Below are 24,654 nucleotides of genomic sequence, written 5' to 3'. Positions count from 1 at the left end.
TTGTCAGGATTCAAAGTCATGATCCATCATCAGTATTCGAACTCTCAATGTCCTGTTGTGCTACTCAAGAGCCACGGCGTTTGTGTTTTTTTTGTTTTTTTTTAAATCCCCCGGCCATTCACTCCCAAAGGAATTCAGACCAAAACACAAATGAATTAGTTCTTTAAACCACAGAGACCCTGACCGGGAAAAAGCAATTACTAAAGATGATTGACTGAACAATGTAAGCATGTCACTCAGTGCCGCCCAGTGTCCCGTCATCTGTAGCTTTTATTTGGCTTACAGCCTTCATATCTGGCCGCCCGCTCCCACCTGCATGGAGAGTAAAAACAACACACTTTGCAAATTATTATTTGGTCCTGCGGGATCCCAGTCCCTGTACGCACATCTACTCCAGGTACAAGCTGCATAAAATGCCCAGGTGTTACATCTGCTAAAATGAACATTTCTGACATTTTTGTGAAGTCCAGTCTGTCTGTGAGGAAGAACAGTTTAGTGAATCAAGAGCTCATCTACATGGTATGGACTACATTCCACCAGCACTGCATTGCACTTGCCTTAAAGGTAGGGTCAGTGATTTATAAAACATAACATTTTTTTTTTAAATAACAAGTTGTTGTTATTATTATGTTATCTTCACATTCTTAGAATTTTGTTATACCACTGTCTCACTGTCTCACTGTCTAGTCTTGTGGACAAGAAGATGCCTTGATTAGATCGCCTGTTATTTTAGGTTTCTCTTCTTGAACTGGAATTCAGGTGTTATAGTCCAGCAGGGTTTTTGAGGTGTGGCGTAGTTTGGGATCGGCTAGGTTTCTTTGCATTTTAAGTTTCAAAACATCTAACTTCAACTAAAAGCTACCCAAAAGTGACTACACCTTTTAATATGATAACAGATAATAACATAAATATTTCTATTAGCCTTACTGTGTTAAATGTGGGATTATACGAAGGAAAAACCATTGTAAAATATATATATATATATTAGTTGTTTAATTGTGTCTTGTTTGAGTGTGTGTGTGTTTAACAGAGCCTTTCTGAGGCCTGGAGTTATGATGTGTGTGTGTTCCCTGCTGCTCGGCTTGGTGAGGCGTAATACTCTGCTAGCTCTTAGCGAGCCCTCCTCTGTCTGTCCAGCCTCCAGAGACCGGTGGCTGTTAATTAGCAAGCAGTGAACAGTGGTGGCTGTATTACACATGTGTTGCTTTTTCTTTCACTCGACTGTCATTCTGAAAATCCTGGCATTGACACAGGCTTTATTGCTTTACCTCTCTCAGTGAGCTAAGGGACTATGGAGTCTTTTTCGCATTGTCCCTCGGCTCCAAACGTCCGTTCCAGGCAAATTTAGACGGAACAATGGACAAAAGAATGTCGAATGAAAAAAGTAGCAAAGACAAAGAGGGAAAGAAGTGAAGAGCTGAGATGAGGGAAGGAGGAGACGTGACCAGAGAAAATAGTGGTTTTGTAGAGAAATCAAGAAGTTTTTAGAGACAAGAAGGCACCCAAATTCTCTGAAATCATCCAAAGTAGTGAGGCTGCCTTCAGGATACTGAAGTGAAGAGACACAAAGAGCCGACAGTGGAAGCGGTAATCAGATCTGCTGTTGATCAGATCTTACATCCCTCATAGCTTCACATTTATTCAGTTGATAGGCACTTTTATCCAAAGTCAATTACAATTGAACCAGAATCCAATCCAACCATAGATCTGAGCAGTTGAGAGTTAAGGGTCTTACACAAAGGTCTAAAAGTATCTCTCTGTGAGTCCTGGGATTCGAACTCACAACCTTCTGGTCTTAACCATTAAGGCCAGAGAAACTTAACGTGTGATTGTGCATGACCGTGTGGACACGGCAGCTGTGTAAGCATCCACATACTCCCCTGTGTGCATTACTTACGGGAGAATTAATGCGCTGTCCACCAGGGGGCAGGTCAGAGTCAAGCTAAGTATAACCTTGACAAACCATGACTGAAAGGGTTAGGAAAGTACAGGAAAAAGATAATCAGTAATAGATAATCCATATAGAAAAAGATAATCCATAATCATATAACCATTGTCAAAAGACAAAAATTAAGAACTGGGTGAGACAGCAGAAAAATACTCAGACTGGAAGGCTGAATACGTGACAAGAGTTTGCAAACACTCATGAAAACATAGAGATTTGAAACACAAAAACTAATGAGGGGAAAGCAAGATACAGGTGAAGCCAATAAGTGAACGAACCAATAACAAAACAAAAGTGTAGAACAAAAACAGGGAGTGTCTGAAATGTAAGAAACACTGCCTCATCTGGCTATATTACCAGACAGGAAGGCGTTGAGTCACGTCCAAATTGAATGTTTATGAATGTGAGGTGCCTTCATCTGGACAATCTGTGAAGCCAACGTTCATCCTTCACTGTCTTATATATCCCAAAATCCTGCGCACAGTGGCCAGCCTGTAGAAATGGTAAACACTATTATCGTTATTATTATTATGGAATTTATAATAACATTATAATTATTATATTAGACCTATCAGTATTTTAAAAGGACCATTTTTACATGCGCAATATATATGTTTGTTGTAACAATTAATTCAGAATACAGTTTCTACTGTACAATTACAAAGCTTGTCACACGATACACTAACGGAAAGTGGTACAGCTACTGTACCATGATGCTGAGTGACAGATCCATTCATTTTCACTAAGCACATTTTCCTGGTCAGGGTCGTGGAGCCTATCTCGGGAACACTGGGTGTGAGGCAGGAATACACCCTGGATGGGTCTCCAGTTCATTGCAAGGCACCATGCACACACATTCACACCCAGGGGCAGTTTAGAGTAACCAGTCTTCCTATTGACATGTATTGACATTGTTAATGGGAACAGTAGTGTATTCTTTAAGACCGCAGGGAAGCACTTCAGACCTTTTCCCTATATCGGTTAGCTAGTCAATACGAGCTGAATCAGCCCAAGGCTTACCTGCTGGAATAGACAGCAGCATGTGTGAAATGTGTGTAAAATGCCAGCTCTTTGAATTCCTCGATCAGAACCTTGTTCTACCACCTGCAGAAAATAGTGTACATGCCTCCGACTGGGTGTTCGTTCTTCAGCGTGACGTCATCCTTCTTTATTAGCACTGTATTGAGCTGCTGCCTTCTAATCAATAGGCTTAATTAAATGCTATTTTCCTGTTACATGGCTATTTGTCTTCAGATATTCATGCTGCTGATGTCAAAATGTGCAATCTGCCCAAGCTAATACTGACTACAGCTATGGATCCACAGGAATGATATGAATTTATATTACTAATAGCAGAGCTAGGATCATCTAAAAGCAGTGTTTCTGTTCTTTGTGCGTGTGATATCGCCATACTTGAAGCACTTTGGCAGAGCTCAGCTACACGAATAAATAGATAAACATCATTTGCCTGCATAATATGTTAAGATCACTGGTTTTTGAAAAAAAAAAAAAAAAAACGATTCATTCTTTTCACGTGCTTAATTGCTCTTTTCATGGAACTTAGCGGTGTGCCGTTTGATTTATCTCTTTAGATATTTCAATTTCGGTTTTCAATTTCAGAGTACCTTTTGCTCATGAGAAACAAAGGCATGATTTGTGTTTCTAAAGCCCAGGCTATAAACAAAGCAAATATTATTATAAATATAAGAAATATTAAATAACAACAATAATAATAATAATACTTATTATTATTCATGATTTTTTTTTTTTTTTTTTGGTCTATCCCACATTTGTGTGTTACCATGACAGCAACAGTATCAGATTATGACATGCTTCTTGATGTGGCTCAAAATGTATTTTATTCAAATGTCATTAGTACCGTGAAAAAATAAGGTAGTGAGCACAGAATCAAATCGTTTTGAAATAGCTTGCTGTAAGTATCAATTCAACTTTGTTCATTTTTAATTCGTTTTTCAAACAAAAATGTTTTCCCATCAATAACAACAATAATAAAAGTCATATTCGTATTGCCAAATTTCCCCAGGAAGGACACAGCTAAAAATTCTGGCCTCTCTGAAACAATACATCTTTCTCAAACCACCTTTAAATTCATGTGTTCTGTATACTGTATGTTAAATATATTCAGAAATATATTTCTTATTGTAATTTCCATGCTCCCTTTTCCAGCTGTCAGCCCTGTAAAATGTCACCATTGTTCATCCCACTAGCTACAATCCTTCTCCTCACAAATGGGTACACCAGAGCAGCACTTTTGAAATTTTATATTCACGTCCCTTTCACATATATTCCATGTGCAAATGCCTTAATGCAGAAAAGTCACGTGTAAAAATTCAGATTTTGTTGAACACGTGACTTCTCCCAAAAACTCGGTCTGTGTGACGTCACATTCATAATGGTGAACTGTTATGTATCTTTATACCACGTTCTCGATTCTTATTGGCCAGGTTTATATTAATGCACTACTTCTACTATGTATAGAAGTATAGTAACCTTTTTTTTTTTTTTTAACTGTGCAATTGTTGATATGGTTAAGTTTTCTGAGAGGAGACATTTATTTAGCACTTAGGAAGGGTTCTCCAGTGTCAGTACTTTATAGCAGTCAGAGGTAAAGTTGTTCCTTTATGTTTTCCAACACGGGAATTTCAGGACAGAAGGCTTTGTGCTTTCACATTTCATGGTAACAAGACACACTGCAATTATTGAAGTCTTATTATAGTCTTATTAAATTATATAAGGTAAGCTGCTATAAGGTAAGTGATAGCGGGAACTAACTCGGGGCGCAAGGCGAGGGACACCCTGGACGGCGTGCCAACCCTTCGCAGGGCACAATCACACGCACACATACACACACTATGGACAATTTGGACAGGCCTATCCGCCTGCAACACATGTCCTTGGACTGGGGAGGAAACCGGATTATCCAGAGGAAATCCCTGATGCATGGGGAGAACGTGCAAACTCTACACACACAGGGCGGAGATTTGTACCCCCCAACCCCGGAGATTCGAGGCAAATGTGCTAACCATTACACCACTGTGCCCCCAAGTATAATCAGTCCATTGTGATTGTTGTGGCCGAAAATGCTTGATGTTGCTGTGGCTTTTTCCAAAATTTTCGATACGATTTTTGTGGAAAATTACTTGAATTGGCGAAATTACAACTGCGTGAAATTGTTTTGCTCGGTCTTTCACCGTGCTGTTTGTTGGTAAAATGAGACATTTTAGCTGTACTCATGTTTGACGTACGTGAATCGAAGAGAGCTCTGGCTGAATGCGTGCTCCTCCGAATTTTGCAGAATTTGCTTGATTTTGCATTCATTTATGCGATCTCAAAATCCTGGAGGGTCTGCATAACGTGTCATTCTTTAATAAATAAAATTGTTAGTGTCGGCTAATTGGTGTGGTATCAGAACAAGTAACCACTTCAGGATGTGCTGTTGCATGTGCTACAGTAATCAAAGACCTTTTTTTTCCAATAAAAACATGCCACATTGTGTTTTGTACATCAGTCTCCTACATTTATTTATATATATATATATATAATGTGTGTGTGTGTGTGTGTGTGTGTGTCTATGACTACGTTTACATGGACAGCAGTAATCTAAATATTGATCTTATTCTGATTAAGACGATATTGTGATTAAGGTGTTTACATGAGTCGCTTTTAGAAGATTCCTTTCATGTTCCCGTTTTAGGTTATAGAACATAGATCGATGTTCACAGCACATCATTACGTCCCCGTGTCACGACATCCGAGGTTCCCTAAAGAATTTCACATATTAGCGTACAGTTATAGTACCGTTTACAGTTTTGGGTGTTTTTATTTTTATTTTTTTTACAAACGCTTCAGGTGCAGTTAATTATTTGTCAGGCTGTACGTGCAAATAGACGACTTCTTGAAGCCGTGGGCTGCGTCCCAAACCGCGTACTTACCTACTGTATAGTAGCTGAGATACATGTATTATGTATAATGTATGTATGTATTATGTATAATGTATGTACGTATAATGTATTATGTATACGCGGTTTGGGACGCAGCCGTGCTCTCTTGTTTGCCATAAAACTGTTGAGCACTGCCGTGTGTGTATGTGTCCTGTCGCAAAATGCGGTGAAAACTCTCACACGACGTTAATAGTGTGATTAAGGTGAACACACGTCGATAATGCGACTAAAACAGGAATACTCCACACGTCTTAATTCCATTTGTGTTTACTTTGAGTATGACTTTAATTGGATTAAGGTAATAAAAATTGCTGTTTACATGGAGTTTCTTCATCAGAGTATCGTCTTAATCGGGTTAATATCGGATTATTGTTGTCCATGTAAACATACTGAGTGTTCTTCCTGAAAGATCACATGACCAGTTAAGCACATTATTGCTAAGCTTGTGCAGGCAAGGAGACACTTTGCAGGTCAATATTCAGGTGCCGCATCCATAATGCTGGAGTTGCGGAAATGTGAGTTGCGCACACTATACCTCAAGCGCTTTTGCAGTCAGGATGCACACTGCGCTATATACGTACACTTCACATGAAATGCTCTGGCAGGTAGACTGCCCTAAATGAGTATTAGATGTATCAGGAACTCATTTTCCCTCCTGCTCCATTATGAGCTCTTTCCTCGTTTCCTGTCCTGTGATGCTCGGGAGGTGTAAGGAGGAAACAGCACTGTATGGGACTTAGACCAAGCATGTGGGCTCCTTAATAATTTAAATGAATATGAATAATTTGTTCTAGATATATTCATGTGAGCACCTGTCATGCTGTACTGAATTCTATATTTAACACCGGAGCTAAAGAGGTAGCACAATTTTTCCCTCTCTCTCTCTCTCTCTCTCTGTCATTTCTTTTTCTTTTCTTTTTTTGGATTTACTATTGGTTGTTGATCAACACATTTGAATTGTATGTATTTTAATAAGTATTCAACATAAAGGAGAAGTTGATAACATTGTCATATTAGCTGGTTTAACAAGTCATTTTTGCAAAATGTCTTCAGCAGAATACTCGCATAACAGAAAACTGAAGAATAAATCAGTAGCTTTAGATAAGCGTACGTAAATAAGTAAATATCATATGCCTGCTAAGACATAATAGCACACATTAGATCTTTGTTTCAAGGCCATAATATTTGCACTGCACGATGGCATGTTATATCTACATCCACTGGGTGAGCCAAGGCTGGGTAATATGATGATATAATATCGATATCATGATCCGTTTTGTCCCAATGCACTTTGGGTATGTTGGGAATCTTGTTTTCTCTTTTAGGGCGTTTTCACACCTAGTTCGTTCGAGCACTCAAAGCGGTCTCGAACATGTATATATCTATAACATGTATATGTGAACACTCCAAATGATCTCAGATCCCCTACAAATGGTTCATGTTGCGGTTTGATTGATTTTTGCATTGTGAAAACAAAGTGGTCTCAGTCTGCTTCACATTTTGTTTTGTAGATGAAGAACTTGACTTTCTGCACATATATAGCTCCAGTTTTCTGTTACCGAACAGAAAAACAACTCGAATAGCTTTCCATGTGGTCCCACAGTAAGGACAGCATGTTAGGTAGCAACATGACAGATAAGCTAATAGAGCCACTGTGGTAATAGCATTTATGTTATAGAGCTTAAGTTGTTAGGCAGCAGTAAGAATAGTATTGTGTCAGTGACAGGAACAATAGTTGCTGTATAATACTATTAGTATACAGTATGCGTGTAATATATGTAGCATATAGGGCGGTGGTGGCTTGACGGTTAAGGCTCTGGGTTACTGATCGGAAGGTCGGGGGTTCGAGCTCCAGCACTGCCAAGCTGCCATTGTTGGGCCCTTGAGCCAAGCCCTTAACCCTCTCTGCTCCATGGGCGCTGTATCATGGCTGACCCTAACTTCCTGACATGCTGGGGAACGTGAAGAAAAGAATTTCACTGTGCTGCAATGTATATGTGACCAATAAAGACTCCTTATCATTGTGCACGCATTTTGCCTACCCCAACCACTCACATCAGCCAATAGCACCATGGCATGAAGCATAAGCTGATTTTTCAGCATCAAAAAGGCTTCTGGTATTTCACTTTAAATCTGCTTTGAAGTGAATCTGTATTTCAACCAAGCCATAGCATTTCAACCAAATGACTGCATCACGTGAAGCAACCATTTCGAACGGCATATTCACTATTAAGCTGTGGTAAGGGAGTTGTAGTGTGAACGGCAAGTGGTCTGAGATCTCATCAACGCTAAAGTTTCCAGAAAGTGAACAGAGTCCCCTTTTGAGTCCAATTGTATTGTGAACACCAAAAGCACTGAGACCACTTGCAACTAGTTCCCTTTCGGGTTCACTTTAACAGGACTGAGTACGGTTCGTTTAAAAAGAACTATATGTGAAAACACCCACATTTGAATGTACTTTTTATAATAATCTGAAAGTAATTGGAAGCGGCTAATTTGGTGTTAAAATGTTTTGCTGAATCTTCAAAAATATTACATTAAAATGAAATTTTTTTAAAAAAATGTTTGTTTGCATGTTAATGTGTTTTTATCGAGGGAAAAAAAAAAAAAGCAATGCTACTGTTTTATTGTGAAACATAGAATTTATGGTGGAAATATATTCAAGATGTTTTTGTCACATCACCCCCCCTTCATCCCTATTCTCCTACCAGAACACTCCTACCAGAACCTCTTTTATCTGTCCCCCGTTGTCGTACTAAGACTAAGGGTGATCGAGCCTTTCCTGTGGTTGGTCCCAAACTCTGGAACAGTCTCCCCTTTCCCCTTTTAGCTATTTTTAAAATCTTCTCTTAAAACTTATTTTTATTCTTTGTCTTATGATGCTATTTAATGCGATGTTATATGATGTTTTGTACAACACTTTGGATCAACTACTGTTCCCTTCATATGTGCTTTATAAATAAAAATGGACTTGACTTGACTGGTGGAGTACCAGGGCTGAGTGCTGTTTAGAGTCCTGAGCTTATATCCACAAATCCTATGGCCTGCCTGTAATAAAGATATCAATCGACAGGATCAATAGATAAACACTGAATCTCATTCATTAAAATACTTTAGGTTTATTGTGAGTAGATGAAGTACAGATTCCTACACACACACACGCACACACGCACAGAGCACTGGCATCTGTTGGCCATTCAGTGCAGCAGTTTAGCCTTGTCTTGTTCTGTTTATCAGCTCTTTTGTGTTGCATCAGGCCCAACACACCAGCAGACAGAAAGCGGATGAGCTCCTGGCTTATCTACTGTCAGGGATTACACTGCTGATCAGCTCTCCTGCATCGATCCGTCCCAACATATCTACCCGAGGCACAGCAGTCCATCAGAACAGGCTTTGTCCACACCTCAATATTTGCACTAAGCTGCTTAAAATCCTAGCAGGGCTGCAGTGTTCAGATGTATGAAAACACTCTGTACAACTGTCTGTCTCTCAAATTGCTCCTTTAGTGCTTGCAGCTGTTTGGCTTCTAACCCCATGATGAATACATTGCACACCGTACAGTATGTTTCTAAAAGGACTTGAAAAGAGTTCACTGAGAGTCACTTTTTGCAACCACGGATGTGTTTTGCTCGGAACGTCTCAAAGTTTGGTGTATTATAGGTGCTACTTCTGTTTCTACTTTTTAAAGTGCAAAGCTAATGAGCACAGTTGCCAACGTTGCTAACAAGAACATTCTAAAAGCCGGGATCGTTTTGGAAGATTATAGACTAATCGATCACATGACAACATGAGCTGTACACATCAGCGTGTATGATTTTGGAGAGAATGTAGGGGTAACCTTTTTTTTCCACATGTTTTTTTTTTTTTTTTTTTTTTTTACAACCACCAGTAAAGCATATCAAGGAAATGTCAGGTGTTACTACTACTACTACTAGATTGATTTATTTATTTATTTATTTATTTAATTTTACCATTTACCAACCAAAAAGGTTCACACACCACCGTCCCACCCACTTGTTTCTTTTGGCTCTCAAGACCAGGATTCATAAATTTCACAGGTCACCTAGATAAAGTTGGTACCCGAAACAAATGTGTCTTCCAGCTCCCACGGCTTTTCCCCTTTTGTGATTTGGCTTTTACATTTTATTCGCATTTTGTCAGCTTTACAATCCATACAGGATTTTTGCTGAGTTTATTTGTGTTTGTTGCAGCCCAATATGCTTGATTTTTTTTTTTTTTTTTTCTGCAGCTTTTTACAAAATTTGCGATGCAATATGCAGAGATTTTTGTGCTTTTTTTTTTTTTTTGTGGAAAACTACTTGAATTGGCAAACTGCAATCGCATGGAATTGTTTTGCACGGTCTTTTTGCAGTGATGTGTGTCAGTAAACGCGACCTTTTAGCTGTAGTCATGTTCGGCGCACGTGACTCGAAGGGTGCTTTGGCTGAATGCGCATTGTGACGACGTCACGTGATGCGTCTTGGCCCAAATCAGCAGAAAATCTGTGATCATTTAGAAAAATTGCAAGCTCCTGTGAATATTGTGGCGTTTCCTTGATTTTGCATTCATTTCTGCGATCACAAAATCGCTAAATCCCGGAGGGACTGATTTTAGCTGAGAAAGCAGAAACGAATACTTTTTCAGGCGTTCTCTGCATCACTAGAGCAAGGGGTCTGAAATCCCAAATGCTACTGATAATCTGTAGATGTTGGATATCTGCCAATGAAAGATATGATTCATTGATTAAAGGCGCTCGGCATCAGGATCATATATTATATAGATAACTCATAAACAGGTCTGTGGTGGCTGCAAGGGTTTTTTTTTTTTTTTTTTTTTTTTTTTGCTTCTGCTGTGAATCTTTTTTTGCATAAATCATTGAATGTGTATACAAAATATTGTGGTGCAAATTGATAAAAATTAGAATGAGGCTGTCTATAAAGCAGATATACGCCTCAGTCTTATGACAGACGACAGTTTATAGCTGTAATTGTCAATTCCTACAGATCCTAACGACATTATCAGCAGCTCCCTTATGTGTATCATCCACAGAAAAACTCATCTGAACATCTGGCTTTGTAATTTCTGCACAGTCCTTAACCAGCATGAGTGATACTGATCAGTCTTGTTTAAGTCTTTTTTTTTTTTTTCATCCTTCTAGGCAACGATTGGAATAGACTTCCTGTCAAAAACCATGTACCTGGAGGACAGAACGGTGAGACTCTTACATTCTGAGTGCTTCTCAAGTTCCCATTTCTGTCATACAGTGATTTATATCACAGCGCTGCTGAATGGTCGACTCTGATTGGTTAGAAGGTGTTGGTTCATTTTCTTGAACAGCAGTTCTGACGGTAGCACCTGCTGCAAGAAAAGTCGCAGGTTGATATTAAGGCACTTACGGTTTCTATAGAAACAACTTCAACAGCGACTTGCATGGCATACGCTTTATATAAACAGAAAGTTATTTTGAAGGATACAAAAGTAAGAATTGGATGCGTTTGAAAAGATAGCATTTTGCTTACAATCATATTTATGATCAGATGTGGAAGAGGCCAGCTTTTCTGTTGCCAGTGCCATAACAATCACACCATCTCGTACTGCTTGACTGAAAAATAAACTGAATCAAAAAAAAAAAAACTTTATGGTTTAAAAACATGGACCTGGAACTGAAATTTACATACCATTCTGTGGTGTGTGTGTGTGTATATGTATGTATGTGTCTATGTGTGTGTGTGTGGGTGTGTGTATATGTATATGTATGTGTATGTGTGTGTATATGTATGTATGTGTATATGTGTGTGTGTGTGCGCGTTTGGAGTCGTTATCTCAGACTGTGTGTTCTCCCCTGCAGGTGCGGTTGCAGTTGTGGGACACAGCAGGACAGGAGCGCTTCAGGAGCCTCATTCCCAGCTACATACGAGACTCCACTGTGGCTGTGGTGGTGTATGATATCACAAGTGAGTGTTTTATATGCACATACGCTACATACATTCACACATTATTGTGCTGTTTTCTAGTGTTGATGATTAATCTGTAGTGCGTACAGGCTACAAAGAACACTTAATTAAAGACTACATAAAAATGAATAGTAAAGTAATCATACAGGCAAAAAAATCACATCAATGCGATAGTCAAAAGACTCACTGGAATCTTACAGAGCAATAAAAAGTATGTTAGGCTACTTATTTGCCTATTTCATTGTTCTGTAATGTAAGTATTGCTGTAAAGATTATCAAGCAACAGATATTGTTCATTAATAGTTCTCGTTCTGCCGTGCTCCATACTCTTAAACATATTCATAACACATGTGAGTCATCTAGTCGTGTGCACTTGCAGTTTACCATGGAAACAAAAAATCACAATGAACCATTTAATCGCTCAGAGCCTCATAAAGCACGGGGAGATGAGCATTGTTTCCACTGTTTCCGATCCTCAAAGCGTTTGAATGTGTATTTAATCACTTTCTAATTAACATCACCATTAACATTATTTGTAACGTGTTAGATCTGACATTTTGTTGTAGGTTTATTCAATATTTTAATCAAGATCCAAGAGTTTATTGACAATATGTAGGAAACATAAAGTACAATGAAATTCTTACTCTGTGAGTCCTCCCAGCAACCTCGAACAATATATGCAATATACAGTGCCCTCCACTAATATTGGCACCCTTGGTAAATATGAGTAAAGAAGGCTGTGAGAATTGTCTTTATTGTTTAACCTTTTGATCTTTTGAAAAGTATATTTGAAGTATATTCCCATTGATATTTAAAAATTTTTTTAGTACACCTGGGTGACTACGAAAGGGAAATTGTTCAACCATGACTTCCTGTTTCACACAAGTATAAATATGCCAAATTCCCTTAGGCGCTGTATATTTTTGTGATTTTATCGAACAAAAGGTTAAACAATAAAGACGAATTTTCACAGCCTTCTTTGCTCATATTTACCAAGGGTGCCAATATTAGTGGAGGGAACTGGATATACATACATGTGCAAGACAAAGTGTATATGTGCAGTTAAACATGCAAGGTGTTCATGTGCAAAGTCCTGCAGAGTTAGGCTCATTAGTGGTCCATGGTGTTGTTCTCATTTGTAAAGGTGTGTGTGTGTGTGTGTGTGTGTGTGTGTGTGTCATCAGGGTGGGATAAAGTTTGGATACTCCATTTTCCTCTTTCACTCAAAAACCAGTAGTGCCATTTTTGACCATTTTCAACCAAAAGAGAAAAAAAGGATGAAAATTTCTACCTAAAAAAGATTAAACAGGCCTCCGACGATGTGTCGAATCTAACACTGTTACTGTAGATGTTAACTACATATCTGTCTAATGCTAGCCAAGTCGAACATGCCGTACATTCAGAGATTTTATTTCATATTAATGAACTCAAAACATTCAGCGTTTACCTTGACGGAAAACGAGGTGTGCCCGCACTTCCAGGCAGCGTCGGTTAGTATGAAAGAGTTCAAAACACCTGCGTAAATCAGTCCAGATTAATATGTCGACTGACTCGTCTCCTGTTTTACTGAGGAGTCATAGACAGCTCTTTTGGCATGATAACGCATGCTAGCGTGCTCAGACGATAAATTGCCGAGTTCCTAAACAAAATGTGTAATATAAACAGAGTAGACTTCACTGGATATCACAGAAGTGATATATAGACGAGACGATGAAATTGTTATATCACACAAGCCAAGTGATGGTTCAGTTCAACTCAGTTCAGATGTATTTGCATGTAGAATTAGACCTATTTCCATGTTTAAACCTAACCTGCGTCATTGTTGAGTTTCAGCCCCAGAGACCCACTGTTTCATTTTATCCTTTCCCATAAAAAGATGACAGGTTCATTGACGCTAAATCCCACGACACAGTGTATGCACAGAAGAACATGGGGGATGTGATATAGCCACCCTGGGGAGATGAATAGCAAATTGTGATTTTATAAGCGACACACTCCGAGTCGGTTCGACCTTGGCGCGGCAGCAAGGCCATTAATATCGTTCTTAGACGAGATCCAGGCGTTGATCTTGATATTACAGCGGCACGAGCTAATCTAATCTTTCTGTAAGAGCCTTACTTATTGCACTGATTTAGAAATGTCTCTCCGTTTCTTTTTGGACAGCAACTGATGTTAAAAATGTCAGCATTCAGGAGAGGTGATACCTCTATCGTTTTCGTGTAGCCTGCTGTTGCCTGTTTTTGTGTGTAAAGTAATGACGCGTTGTTTCCAAATGAGTCGACTCTTTCAGGGGACCACAGGTAGCAGAAAAATTCCTCTGCTGAAAATTCTTCAGTATTTTGTGTTTATTATGTGTATGTGTGTGTGTGTGTGTATGTGAGGAATGTTGTGTATTTGGGAGGAGAAAAGGGGACGACTTTGAATTCTGGAAGTTAAGCGCAGGTAAAGCAGCGTAATACATAATAATGCAGGATTACTTACTGTGTTTGAGAAAGCCGAATTTTTTTTATATACCACGCAAATTATAGTGCTATTACGTTACTCAGAATGAAGAGTAATATTTTACTGAACAATTTGGGCAGTTTTGTGGGAAAAAATGCCAGAAAGCTACTGAGAACCAGCTCTTATTGCTGAGCTGTGCAGAAAGCTATAGTGTGCTAGTAGCCATATAGCTATAGATGAGCTTAAGGTTCCACTAAAATTGACTGTCCCATCTCTCTCTCTCTCTCTCTCTCTCTCTCTCTCTCTCTCTCTCAGATGTGAATTCATTCCAGCAAACCTCCAAATGGATCGATGATGTCAGAACGGAGCGAGGAAGTGATGTCATCATCATGCTTGTGGGCAATAAAACAGACCTGGCTGATAAGAGGTTAGTCGTACTGCACACCATTCTGCAAGTTTCTGTTTAATGAAGGAGCCTGAGATACTCATACTCAGGAAGCGGCTTACAGGCACACTTGGATGCGGCTTCCCGCTGTGTAGTTTCTTTAGCTTTAAAAATATCAAGCACGCCTTCAGAGAGTGAAGCTAGAGAGAACAGATGTTTTTGCATATCACGTCCAGTTGAATAAGTGTTGGGGAGTTGAAGACATGTTGAAATCGGAAGTAAGTGGAAGCTCAATTAAACAAATTGATTTCGAGAGCTTCTAGATTCCAAGTTCTGGCTCATCCTGATCGGTTCAAAGGAATCTGTGCAATTTCTCCTTTATCCCGGTGATGCCACAGCCATCCAGATTGCCCGTTCTCACACGATGGGACGGGTTGAGTATTCTCTCTTCCCTGTCGATCACAGTGGGCATCTATGAGCTCATGCACGTGGAAGAGGGCAGATAGCGTTTTCTTCCGAGTGTGTTGCACTGCCCTGTGACGCAGCATGAGCATCAGTCCGAAAAAGACGCAGCTTCACTGGCTCCATGCATCCTGGAGGAAGCACTGTTAACCTTCATCTGAAACGAAATAAAATTTAATAACACTGCATAGATTTTTTTTTTCTTTTAAAAAGCAAGAAAAGAAATGACAACAAATAGGAAAGGAGAATTACTGTTTAACAAACAAGTAGGATTACATTGTAAACTCTAAAGATGGGCTGCGAGATGTACTTGAAGTAATCTTAAAACTCGATTTAGAGCAGCATAATATGCTTGGCATTCTGGGATGTATGAAGGCATTAAGATAGTAAGAGCTTTGAAAATCAATGAAAGTATTTAGAAATCAATTATAAATGAAAGAAGCAGCCAGTATAGTTAAAGTAGGTGTAGTATTCTCCCTTTATCCGGGGTGTGCAAGTGCTGTGTGCAGCATTTTGAGCATCTACAGCCTGTCTCTCATATGTTACTTGCTCCAAAACATTGTAAAAGCAAAACATTGTAAAAAATTTGGGAAGGGTTTTTAAATCCAACTCCAGCTCCAGTGGGAACAGGGGAACAAAGAGAAAAAGCTGTGTGAAGAGAGTTAATAAGACTGTCTCAGGAGATGACTAATCAACTGTCTTCATATTTTTGTTATAAAGCATCTGAACCCTGCGCTTAAGCACACTCACTCTCATGCTGAGCACTCCCACCGCCTAATGAGCAGCGGTCCTGAATTCATTACCATCATCCACAACATTAGGAAAGATCAGGGGCAAATGAGCCCAACATGTTTCTTCTCACATATGCCTCGGAAATTTACAGTAACAATCGTGAGGCTTTGGGGTTTTTTAAAAAAATTTTTTTAATGCTATTATTTATTTTCTACATTAAACCTACAGTGCATAAGCTTTTATTAATAAGGGAAAATCAGACATTTGTTTTAAAATAGTGTATAGTGAAAACATGATAAGACCATTATGTTGCTTATTATTTCTACGTGCAGTGTTTGCCCTTAAACTATGCTAAACACGCACGTAACAATTGTGGTACAGCTGTCATTTGTAAAGTTGAGTAAGTTTTCTGCCATGGGACACGTCTTCAAGACAGAAGACTTTGTGCTTTTCCATGGGAAAAATGGCGATCACAGTGACTTTGACCGTGACGTGGTGGTTGGTGCTGGACGGGCTGCTTTGAGTATTTCAGAAACTGCTCATCTCCTGCGATTTTCACATAAAACAATATCTAGTGTTTACGTAGAATTGTGCGAATAAAAAAAAATAAAAAAAACACCCAGTAAGGGCCAGTTTTGTGGGCAGAAACACCTTGTTGATGAGATAGATATCAGAGGAGAATAGCCAGACCGGTTGAAGCTGACAGGAAGGCTACAGTAACTCATATAGCCACACGTTACAACCAAATAACAAGTGTAGCTCGTTAATTCTAATATTTTTATCAAATAAAAATGTTATAATTTAGCATTGCCAATAGTACCACTCAGTCCCTGATCCCTATTTTATTTATCTACAGATTTTAGTCTTATATGCGTTTATCATCCCAAACATATGGTTGATTTAAAAAGACTTTATAGATTATCGGATTATATACCTGTCTTGACTTTAGTCTTTGAGCTATGTGGTCACCTCAGAAGTGTATTTGTGCAGCGTGGTGTGTTTCAGCTGATCAAAATGCAGCTGTCTCCTAATATTCCATCAGAAGGGGGAAAAAAACCAGCTCTGTCCCATACTGCGAAACCGATTCAGCCCATAGCACAGCATAAGCAGCTTTTCAGTCTCCGATTGTATAAGCTATAGCATGCTGGTGCGATTTATCACTCTGGAAGCTTTCATTTAGTATTTAGACGAGTATCGCACTCTCAGTAGTGTGTTTAGTCTTTTTTTTTTTTGCGCCATCTTCTGAGATGGCTACTGAGAGCATTATGCATTCATTACCATTCATTACAAAAGCACTGAAGGTCCATGTAATAAGTAAGCCTCACAGTGGATAAGCGTGACTTCAGGTTATTTTATCTGGTTTTAGAGCTTAAACTTATTTGGGTAGAGATTTGTAAAGAATTATGATCAACGAGCTGTAGACTTGCAGAGTGCGTATGCAGAGCTCATCAGAAGTTAAAGAGAAACTGTTTTTCTTTAAGACTTTCTGCTGTCATCATGACTGTTGTCATGAGCTGCATTTCAAATTCAAAACTCTTTAAAATCTTACATTTAGAAGTATTTACTAAACTAGAAATTCCAGAAGACTGGTACACAAAACAGACCTGTTGGTAGGTTTGAAGCCTACATGGGAAGGTTTTATTTTTATTTTATTCAAACACTGTAGGAAAACCAGTCGGTGTTAGTATTCAATAATGGCCAAGAGTACATAAGTATGCACTTTGAGACACAAGACTGGTTTGTTTAGCAGAGGAAGATGGACAGGGAAATTTGTCCATTTTAGTGCAGCGTCAGAGGACGGTGAAAAGACTAAAATAGCACACACAGTCCTCATTGAAATGTGACTTGATTGAATATGACTCCCACAGCAGATCATTGTTCTGCATATTTGATTTGGGACAGGTTTTTATGCCAAACTCCCTTCCTGACATAACTCTTACATGTTATCCGGGCTTGAGACCGGCACTGAGTGCAGCCCCCACTGGCTGGGGTTCCCTGTCTGGGAATCGAACCCACACCGCGATGGTGAGAGCACGGGATCCTTAGCCTTAGTAGCAGATGAAATCTGTTTTCATAGTTAGAGTTATATTTCTAATATTAGTTTATAAAATAAATTAATAAAGCAAAAGAAGGACACCATTTGTCAATCAGGTGACCCCTGTGGGGCTGCTTGTGGGACCCCGAGTTTGTGGGGAAACTGCTGTATACTTTTGCAGAAGAGTTGTTGGTGTTGGAACCAAACCAGGTTCTAATGGACTTGAATCAAGAGGCGGTGACACGAGTTAAAACCATCTGGGTGGGGTCTGTATGGAGGAAAAAAAAGAAACGGCTAAATTGATGTCACTATAATAAATCATTGGTCAAGGAAAAGAAACAATTAGTGTACTGTAAATTGCAACCAACTAAGTGGGAGCCGCATTACTAATGTTTACGCTAACAAAACTTTGTGCAGAAAGGAATCCTTCGCTGTATTCAGGGTTGGACTAATCACAAGCCTGGGCATGTGGTGCAAGCAGCTTTCATTTGCAGGATATTAGATTTTTTTTATCTGTAGCTTTCAGCGGACAAGTAGGTTCAACAACCAGCGAAAGAAAATAAACTCTGCTTCCTACTGACGTTTGCAAAAGGAAACTTTTTAATACATATGTTTAAATGTAATGCCCTTATGACACACCTCAATAAGTGCTAACAGTCCTGAATCCCACCTCCTGCTGTGCTGCATTGGCCAAGACATGATCGATTGATTTTCACTAGGCAGACTATTTAGCATGCATGGAAACTCCGACAAAAAAAAACAAAAACGACCAAAACAAGTGTAGAGCAAAGCTTTCATACAGCACAATATGTCACCTCATAAATAAACATATGGCAGCAAAATAAAATGCTGCCAGACTCAAACAATATTTTTACTTATGATATGAGGAGAGAACACTGCAGTTCGTTGCCGAAATGTTTGCCAACAACTTTATGTGAATATAAGGATTCACTACACAATTCATACGCTTTGCTTCTCATTAGGGCTTTTCACACTTGAGTTGGGTCAACCCCAGGTCATTCTAAAAACCCTGCATAAACAGGATCCGGGGTTATCTTGTTTCACATTTCACACTACTCATACTTTACCCAGAGTTAACAATTAATCCTTGATATTCATAATCTGACGGTTCACACTGTACATTCCCAAACCTTGGGGTAATGTTCTTATTTGCATATTTGCGGTGTCAACAACCATGATTTGATAAAATACGACACGTGACCGGTTTAAATAACGGTTTGTCTCACTCTTTTACATCAGTGAGAAAAAAATGTGGCCGTGTACAGTAAATCCTCCTTGGCTTTTTAAGCCTTCTGAGACTTGAAACAAAGACAAAACGACAAAAGAAAGAAGACGCAGAGAAGCAAATTGAATGAATATTTTTTTTCAATTCCTTTTAAACGTGGAGAGACTTGTGTTTACTTGTACAGTCGCGTCATCGTTTATTTTATTATTTGTTTTTACGTTTCCCTCAAACACTGCGACTACTGTTTACGCAACTCACGGTTTCTGTGACTGTACAAAACACGTGAGATGAGGCACGACCTGTGCAATTTCTGGTTGGTGACCTGTTACGAAGCATCTAGCCGTCGCATTCTGACGCTGCATCATTTCACACTGTACACGTTTGGCAGCACAGTGTCAGGTTAACCCGGCTTTGGAGCAGGGTTTCTTAACCCCAGGTAAAATGCGGTGCTTATTCCACTTCTAAATTACAGGTGTGAAATGTTTCTCTGCCCAGGTTTAAAAGCAGGGTTTAGAAGCACAGCGTGAAAAGTCCTTTAGACTGTAATGGAATTAACTAGCTGACTAGCTAACAGTACATTTTTACACTATGTTAGCAACCACCTTTTAGCTGAGGGTTTCTGGGTAACCCAAACATAGGACTGGGTATGCACAGTGAAACGTCCACTTGCCTGACAGTTAGCTAGTGATTTTATTATTTATCCATCTTTGATGTGCATTAGTAAACACCTACATCTGATTACATAAAGGCTTGGCTCCTAAACCAGTGGAAACGCAGGCTGGATTTTGAAATGGTTTGCTAGTTACCAGCACCAGCACCATGTACTGTAAAGGGATTTCCTGAAGCTGCTCCTGTCATGTCATCATGAGACATCGTACATACCGTTCCCATCTTATACTTTTGACATTGTTTATGTAATCTTGTGACTAAAGCTGCTGTATTGTCTTACATGTTGCTCTATGGATCTGGAGGCACAGTATTTATTCTGAGTACACACAGTATGAGACGACATAGTAGGCTTGATTTGACCTAAAGCAAGCCTGAAGTAGCTGAGCTTGGGACACGCTAACATAAATGAATAAGTATGACGTCAGTGCTGTTTATCTGCCTTTAGCACCTAACCTTGGCTGAATTATGTGTGGCCATTTTGTAATGAATCACCACTGGAGAACTGCGGACTCTTCTGCGGCGTGACTGAATACGAATGCAGCTCTGGGTCGGTTTCCACGACAACTCAGATGGAATGTGACAGGTGTAGGTGTCTGCTGTGGAGTAATTGGAGGATAATGAACCTGGTTAGCACAATGCTAACATAGTACAGCACTACCGGCTGGAGAAGAGAGCTGGCCGTCACTTCTCGTTTGCCTGAGCATGAATATTTCTCATATGAGGTGTGCGTGCGTGTATTTGTTAAAGTGCAGATTGATGTACACGGATACGAGGTATGAACGTGTTTCTGGAATGACTTATCACTAAAACAGTGAGGGAAATATCAGTGTACCAATTTTTTATCCTCACACTTGTGACAGGTGTTTGCTTGTTTTCTGCCGGTGTGCCTAAAGCAATCACCGTCACCGTCAACCATTCGCCCGTTTCCATGCCTAGATGGATTTAGTGCTTCACCACCTGAAATACTTAGCTAGCTATACTCTGCTAAAAAAAAACAAAACAAAACAGTGGTCCTAAGTAAATTCCAGTTCATTTAGAATTGATTATAGTAGTTGGTTGTATTGGTTTCCATTATTTGTCTCACACAGTATAAGTTATGTTTTTTTGAGGAGAAAATTTATTCTCACAGAAAAACAGATGGGTCCAGTCTGTTCCAGATTCCCTGCTTGATATCAGCTGAGATTACCTTCCTCGAGCCAAAATGAGAAAGAGAGAGAGAGAGAGAGAGAGAGAGAGAGAGAGAGAGAGAGAAACGCAGCAGTAACGTAACACCAACCCGTCACTCTGAAAAGAATACTTATTGTCATTAATGTGTAATGTAATTTCTCTACGTAAGCACTGCACTGTTATAGCACGATGCGTCGCACTTCATTGATGCTTTTAAAGCCTGAATAATGAAACACAGCCAAAAAGACAAGGTCAGAAAAGGAAATGTGAACTTGATCACCCTGTGGGCCAGAGTGGCTCATGCCGCATGTCTGAGCTGCAGTTTGAGCTGATGCGCTATAAAATATTGATGAGCACTACATGGCATGTGGAAGCTTTTCTTCTTCAAGCACACCAGAGGTTTAGGCAGACATTTTATCTCATCAGCAGTCTTTTTCACTCATGCTCTACTTCATCCTTACTTCATATTATTGTTGGGTGGAAGTATATCTCTCTAACAGACATCCTGAGATGTCGAAAAGCTTCACATCCGACCTGAACTTTGGAGGCTGTAAACACTGAAGGCTCATGGCCATGGGGCTTATTTATCAAAGCATGCATAGAACAAGTTCGAACTGCCAGGACGAGAAAGGAAACGCATTTATCACCCATACGCATACATACACACAGCTGAACACAATATACAGTAGTTAAATAAATCCCAGACCTTCTGATTTGCTCTGCTTTTGCAGGGCCATACTCATTTGCATAAAGAAACTCCCCTAAATGTCCATATATGGTAAAACATACACGCAAACAGACAAACAAATAAAAAAAAAAAACCTTCCCTTTAAAAAGCCTAGTAGCCTGCTTTTGATTATGCCTGTTACAGAAGACATGGAGCATGCCAAAAGGTCTAAGAATATAAACGTAAAATAAACTTGGATTGAAATGGATTATTTCTTAAGAGGGGTTTGTCTATGAAATCGTTATTCTTTTGATTTTACAGTTACATGTGTGTGATCTGTTTCTCCAGTTAGATTTAGAAAACCTCTGATGGCATGATGATCTCTAATCATCACCGATGTTTGCACTTTTTTCTTTTTTTTTGCAGTGTGTGCCAAATCTTCAAATATCATCCTAAACAATCTTTAGATGCACCTTTTATAGGATTTTAACTTAATTGTTGCCTGTGTCATCTGTCTGCACCTTATGCGCGTTGAAATCTGTAATTACGCTGTCAATTATGCTGAGATTATTGACAATAAGTGGGATGGAGCTCCTTATTAATTTACATGCAATTGCATTTTCCTTCCACTAGGGGTAGGAGCGTTCATAAGTATACACATCCTGACACACAAGAAACACTTGATCAGTCACATTATATGTTTAGAAATGTGCATACTCGGTTGATAAATAAGACTCCAGATCAACACAGAGCAAGTTGGGCTTCCTATGTAGAGTCATGTTTTGATACTGGATTTAATGGTGCACAGCATCATGTTCAAAATATGGGATAATTTTTTTTTATTTTTTATATATATATAACCAAACACTGATTGATGGTCGTCCAGAATTGTGTCCTAGATCTGTTTTCATAGCTCCTTGGCTTTCGTGGTGCTGCTTGTTTAGGTCGGTTCTCTAACAAACTCCGAGGACTTCCAGGAACAGATATATTTACCGTGAGATCACATGACACTAATTGCACACACATGAAATCATGTGACTTCTGAACTGGTTGCACCTGAACTAATTTAAAGGTTTCATAGCAATGGGGTAAATACTTATGCAGTGGGTTTGCCTCGCACCTCGGGAGTTGGGGGTTCAGAGTTTGCATGTTCTCCCTGTGCTTCGGGGGTTTCCTCCAGGTACTCTGGTTTTCTCTCCCAGTCCAAAGACATTGTGCTGTAGGCTGATTATCATCTCTAGATTGTCCATAGTATGTGAATGAGTGTGCGAGTGTGTGTGTGTGTGTGATTGTGCCCTGTGATAGGTTGCCCCTAGTCCCCTGGGATAGGCTCCAGGCTCCCTCGTGATGGCTCCCTATGTAGGATAAGCGGTACGGAAAATGGATGGATTGATGGATTTGTCTGTGTGTGTCTGTGTGTGTTAGTGTGTGTGTAGATTCATGACAGATAATCCCAAGATTATAACACTGCAAAGTGTGGAAAAGCTCAAGGAGGGTGGATACTTATGCAGTGCATTGTAATAAAGGATCGCATCTCTTTGATAAAATGGTTTCATCTTTTCATTTGCATTCTGTCTGGTGCTTCACTTATGCTTTCCCTGCGGGGTCATGGGTTAGTGAACAGCTCATCTCAGTGCTGGATGAGAGAGTCTTATTAGCAGGCAACAGGAGAGGAACTTAAACTTACTTTTACATTTAAGCTTACGTTAAACCTTATCATATCTCAAGTCAAGTATGAACTGACTGAATGTGTGAATGCCAGTGTGATGGACGGCTTTTTCCTGTCTCTGGTCTGACAGACAGATATCTGGTTGTGAATGTTAATGGCGCATACAGCTCCAAAATACTCTCGTCTACAGTCGTTTCAGTTTCTCTTACATAGTAAAAAGCAGCAGGCTTTACTACTTATCCTGTCTCAGGAAGACTTTTTCCTGCTCCTGTCGCTTCTGGTTTTGTCAGTAGTAGGGCAGTGCAATGTGATGTTATAAAACTGATATCGTGATAACTTATGTCACAATCCACTTTTTTGTTATTATAATAACATAATAATAAATAAATGATAAAACATAGAAAAATCATAAGCAAGCCTGCTTGAGATATCACACAGCTCAATATGGTTTGAGGCAGATGTGTAATAATTTAGACGGACAGCTTTCCTGATGTTGAACTTGAAGCTGTACAGTCAATTGTAGCCTTACATTACAGCAACGTTAGCCGTGCAAAACAAAAGACTCCGCATCGTTTTGCCGATTTCTCACAAGACAGAGATGTTCCCTGAGCTCAGATCTGAGATATGTGTAGTTGCTATATTTAGCATGCTGCAGCTCCATGCAGTGTGTGTTTGCTTTGGGGAAGAAGTGGAGCTCACTGAACTCAGGTAAGTGTTTCTCAGTGTGGACGAGAACAAAGGAAATTGCTGGTTACGTCATGTCTGTACTCTGAGGGTTTCAGAGCTCACTTCTCTCTTTTCTGTTTCTGTTTCTCCCTCCATCTTTCTCAACCTCTGCCTGTCGGTCTCTCTAGTCTTTCTTCCCTCTCCATCTCTATCCTTTCGATTCTTCACAAACGCTCTCTGCTCTCAGACATGGCTTAATATGAGAGTGTCATATAAATGTGGTTTAATTAACAAGATAGCCTTTTTAGCATCGGTTAATTAACGTCAGTCGACTATGAGTGTGGTTAGAGACAGTGACTGATAAGTCTGAGTCTGTGCTATTCTGCCGTATTTTATCAGAGTTCATATGGATTTAATGGGCGGTATTCCTAGGATGTACTGATTGGATAATAAATGTCAGTGTGAGGGCTGGTACAGGTCTGAAATGCTTAATGCTTTGATATATATTCAAATCCTTTCCACGGACATATGTAGTTATGGCACTAAAGTGTCCACTACGTTCCTACTCGCCCTTAAGCCACATTTTCTCATTAGTGTATCCAGACGTATTTTCCTGTTCAAGATCACATCCAGCCCCATGAGATTAGATGTTG

At 39.5% G+C, this 24,654-nt stretch overlaps 1 protein-coding gene across 3 annotated transcripts in view; it reads left to right on the top strand.

Moving 5' to 3' along the window:
- Positions 1–24,654, top strand: part of rab6ba (RAB6B, member RAS oncogene family a) — an 89,130-nt gene that overhangs the window by 49,667 nt on the left and 14,809 nt on the right. For all 3 annotated transcript variants that reach the window (XM_053637079.1, XM_053637081.1, XM_053637080.1), the window contains exons 3-5: positions 11,066–11,119; positions 11,756–11,861; positions 14,619–14,730. In XM_053637079.1, the coding sequence (XP_053493054.1) occupies positions 11,066–11,119; positions 11,756–11,861; positions 14,619–14,730 (272 nt within the window). The remainder of the gene's footprint in view (positions 1–11,065; positions 11,120–11,755; positions 11,862–14,618; positions 14,731–24,654) is intronic.

The sequence above is a fragment of the Ictalurus furcatus genome, chromosome 11 (assembly GCF_023375685.1).
Source record: "Ictalurus furcatus strain D&B chromosome 11, Billie_1.0, whole genome shotgun sequence".
NCBI lineage: Eukaryota > Metazoa > Chordata > Actinopteri > Siluriformes > Ictaluridae > Ictalurus > Ictalurus furcatus.
Note: the sequence above shows the minus strand (reverse complement) of the source record. Positions and strands in the feature narration are given on the sequence as shown.